Source organism: Gavialis gangeticus, unplaced genomic scaffold (genome assembly GCF_001723915.1).
Source record: "Gavialis gangeticus isolate Ggan-Ray unplaced genomic scaffold, GavGan_comp1, whole genome shotgun sequence".
In the NCBI taxonomy this organism is placed as follows: Eukaryota; Metazoa; Chordata; order Crocodylia; family Gavialidae; genus Gavialis; species Gavialis gangeticus.
The window spans coordinates 79,884,863-79,888,902 of NW_017729033.1; the positions used below are offsets into that span (position 1 = coordinate 79,884,863).

General features: G+C 42.4%; 1 protein-coding gene across 1 annotated transcript in view; it reads right to left on the reverse strand.

Annotated features, from left to right (window-relative positions):
- Positions 1 to 42: 42 nt before the first annotated feature.
- LOC109304163 (general transcription factor IIE subunit 1-like) overlaps positions 43 to 4,040 on the reverse strand; it is an 11,673-nt gene continuing 7,675 nt past the window's right edge. Inside the window, exons 4-5 of the mRNA XM_019526652.1 lie at positions 3,248 to 3,471; positions 43 to 487 (exon numbers count right to left, since the gene is read on the reverse strand). Coding sequence (XP_019382197.1) covers positions 102 to 487; positions 3,248 to 3,471 — 610 coding nt within the window. The 3' untranslated portion in view covers positions 43 to 101. The remainder of the gene's footprint in view (positions 488 to 3,247; positions 3,472 to 4,040) is intronic.

The window sequence follows — 4,040 nt, forward strand, 5'->3', positions numbered from 1 at the left end:
CTGACATTTCTGCTGTAAAAATCAAGAGCACCAAGTCCATATTCTTTCCATGCAGATTGTATGTTACTTTACATGCACAGCATATCTGTGTATTAAAATGACTATTCAAAGACAGACTGGAACATTTCCTGTCCCACTTTGATATAAGCTTCTCTCTCTTCCCTTGTCATAAATGACACTAGCTCAGGATTTTCACTGACTTCGCTATATAAGTGGGGCTGTCCAGCTACCATTACAGTAGGATCCACAGTTTCCTGCTCCTCTTGTTCTAAGTCACTGCCTACCACTTTTCCTTGTCTTGGTTTGACATGCTTAGTATCCTCCTCAGATTCACTGGTGTCACTTTCTGACTCATGACATTTGCTTTGGGCAAGAGGTGGCACATGCTTTGTTCCAGAAGATGACTTTGATTCATGGATGAGAAGAGTCTTTATTACTTCATTATCAGTGATGCTTTCCTTAACATTCTCATCAGTTTTAGGTGTTTCTGTTAACAGAGGGAGAGGGGGAAATAAACAAGTTATGACATGACAGCATGGCAAAAGACCAATACTCCTTTGCTTGTACATATTGTGCAAGTGAAGCGAACGAGAGTTTTCCTTCTCTGCTCATTCACAAATAGGATGCACCAAATGGATTCTTTTCCACTGTTGGTTTCTATTACTACATCTACAAAAGGGACTTCAGCACAGTTGTGCTTAGCTTCCACGTACTGTACTGCCTGTTAGAATCCTTAACCCTGAGTCAGCCATTCAGGCTTCCTAAATAATACACAAGGAGAATTTGACACCTCAGAACAGGCATCTCAAAAGCTAGTGTTGCTCATCCTAACAAAATGCCAAAAGGAGGGGCAGGAATCAGGACCTCACCCCTCAATATAGGTGATTAAGTCACCTTATTTCATGCAAAAGGGAGGTATCTAGATCTGAATTCTGTCACGAACTCTTGCCTGGAGGGTCAGAAGAGTGATGCAAACCATACACTCACTGGGGAGATGGGAGACCCATTTTTAAATTTCCATTTTGCTTGACTTGGAGCAGGGAGTGGAACTAAGGCCTCCCATATCCCAGGAAACTACCATAGCTATTTGGCTGCCAGCTGTTCTGGAGTGGAATTCTCCAGTTCTATAAATATTGCTTATAAACAGGAATTAGCTATTTATTGATTGCAGCTCTCCCTTATCCTAGTTAAGTGCCCTATATGCCAGCCTGTGGATACAATTATCTTTTCCAAATCCTGTAGAGGGGTAGGATTTGAAAATGCGTCTCTTACTTCTTAATGTGCCTGCCAAAACCACAGGACTAACCCTGCTCTCTTTTATGTGCGTTTGAGTCTGCATTTAATGGGATTAAATGGGAGTAACCATTAATGACGATTATATAACCACCTAAAGTTTTGCTATAATTGTCATGCAAGAAGCCTGATCTGCTAGGCATGCCCTGAGAGTGCTTACTACATTGAATCCCCTGGGAAGAGATGGAGGTCAACATCTGGTCTGTTAATCTTATTAGGGTTTTTAGGCAGGAGCCAGGGCTCTGAGCAAGCTGGGAACAGATTTTTGATGCCTAAGTTTCCACCAGTGGTTATGTACAGAACCAACTTAAGGAACATGCATAGGAATCAGAGGAAAGTAGGGCTGGAAGGGACCTCACAGAAGTTACTAATCCAGTCCCCTGCTCAAGGCAGGATCATACCTGACTAAACCATCCCAGAAGCCACGTGTCTGTCTAACCTGCTCTTGAATGATCAAGTTAAGTAAGGATGGAGATTCCACAACTTCTCTAGGTAGTCTGTGTCAATGCTTGACAATTTTCATAGTCAGAAAGTTCCTCCTAACCTCCAACCTAAGTTTCCTCTGCTATAGCTTGAGGCTGATGCACCTAATCCTGACCACTATGGCCACAAAGAAGAGCCCATCTCCATCTTCTGTGTAAATGCCCTTCAAGTAGCCGAAGATTTTTCAAATCCCCCCTCAAGTCTTCTCCTCTCCAGACTAAATAACTCTAGCTCTTTCAGCCTTTCCTAAGTGTTGCTTCCCAGGCCCCTGATCCTTTTTTTTGTTCTGCACTGGACTCTTTACATACCGTCCACATCTTGAAGTATGGGACCCAAAACTAGACAGTACTCCAGGTGAGGCTTCACTAGTGCCACATACAGTGGAAGAATCACTTCCCTTGATTTGCAAGGGACACTCCTGTTAATACAGCCCAGTATGCTGTTGGCTTTTTATTTTTTTATTTTTTTGCAAAAAGAGCATACTGTTGGTTCATATTCAGCTTGTGGTCCACCATAACTCCCAAGTCTCTCTGCAATACTGCAGCCTAGCCTGTCATTCTCCAGTCGTGGTTTATTCTGTCTCAAGTGCAGAACTTGGCACTTGTCCTTTGTCTCATCTGTAGACCATTTCTCTGCTCTACCCAGGACATTCTGAATCCTAGCCCTACCCTCCCATTGTAGCTAAGCATGAGTTCTTGATATCAGGCCATGGACAAGTACGTTTGAAGTGCTCTGGATCCTAGATTGCTTCAAATCCAGATTTCTTTTGTGCTGTTCAGATATATACCCTCACCCCAGCCAAAAGGGCTTCAAAAGGCATGAAAGCATGCAGTGGCACAGACAGAGGCCTGAAGAGCAGGAATCCTTGCATGCCTCTTGGTCTCCAGGGGTTCCTGAGGCCAAAGAAGTGCACAAAAGAGTACTCATTGGCTCTTCTCACAGCTCCACACCCTGCCTCACAAACCTCTGTATATATGCTGGAGAATCACATTTCAGGAAGTGCCTGAAATCAAGTGCTTCAGAGATGCTCCTCTTTTTTTTTTTTTTGAGGATTATTTCTGAAGCATGTCTTTGTCCATACATCCTTGCACCTTTGCCATTTTGGGTGCTTCAAAGGCATTTGGAGCGCTTCAAACAGCAAGTCTGCTTGTGACCTCAGTGGTACTAAAATGCTGACCTTAGGGAACTAAGAGTCTTTGTAAAATTTAAGTGCTCAAGTCAAACACCATTCAAACACCACTGAGATGCATTTAAAAGATTTTCAAAATGTAGGTTAGCTAACAAAAGATTACAAAGGAACCTGGTGACTAAAGATGCTTAAATCCTTATTTAGTTGCCTAGATAAGACCTCAATTTTCAGAAGTGCTGAAAGGGGGCAAATTAATGACACCATTTTCTTAGCTAGACTTTTCTCATTCTTAAAAGGAAGGCACTATGATGCATGCATTAGGCTCTCCACATTCAGGCTTACCAGCATTGGTATCAACTGCTGAAGATGCTTCTTCTACAGTACTCTGGGACATCCATATAGGTTGCTCTTTGGCCACCTTTTCTTTTTCTTTTTTAGGTTCAGAATCCTGGACATCAATAACTAGGTTCTGGACATACATGTCACTGACAGACGAGTTCTTGTTGGCCCATTTTTCGGGACGGATATTGATGTCCAACACGTTTGTGTAGATCTTCTGATCAAAGCTGAAAGAAAGTTTGCTACTCTCACTTCTGATTTCACTCTCTTGCACCGTGGGATTTTAAATACAAACAAAAATCCCATCTGCCAACTCGCAGATTTGTCAAGTGCAGCTTGCCCAGCTGTATCAAAAGTACTACCACATTAAATAATGTCCATCCCTTCAACCACCAAATACCAACATTTCACCAAAATCTGAACATTAAGAACGTCTTGCATAATACTAGTCTGTCTGTTAGGCAGCTTATAGTTTAAGACACTAGGCATATTACACAAAGCAGAATAGAAAGCAAGTATTCATAGATTTTTTTAAATATAAAAGGGGTTTGGGATAGAAGTGGTAAGACTGGATCAGCCTCCAGGGCAGCACATTGGTGAAAAGAACTCATCAAAAAATGGGCCAACAAGATCATCATCCTTCCAAGAAAAGCTTAGGAAGACAACTTTCAGAGTTGACAAAAAAGGGTCCCAGGGAGGAGACAGAGGAGTGAGTGGAGACAAAATTAAAAAAAAAAGGAAGTACTGAGGAAAGGAAGCATTTGCAAGGCCTTGTGGTATGCGTGGGGGGGGGGGG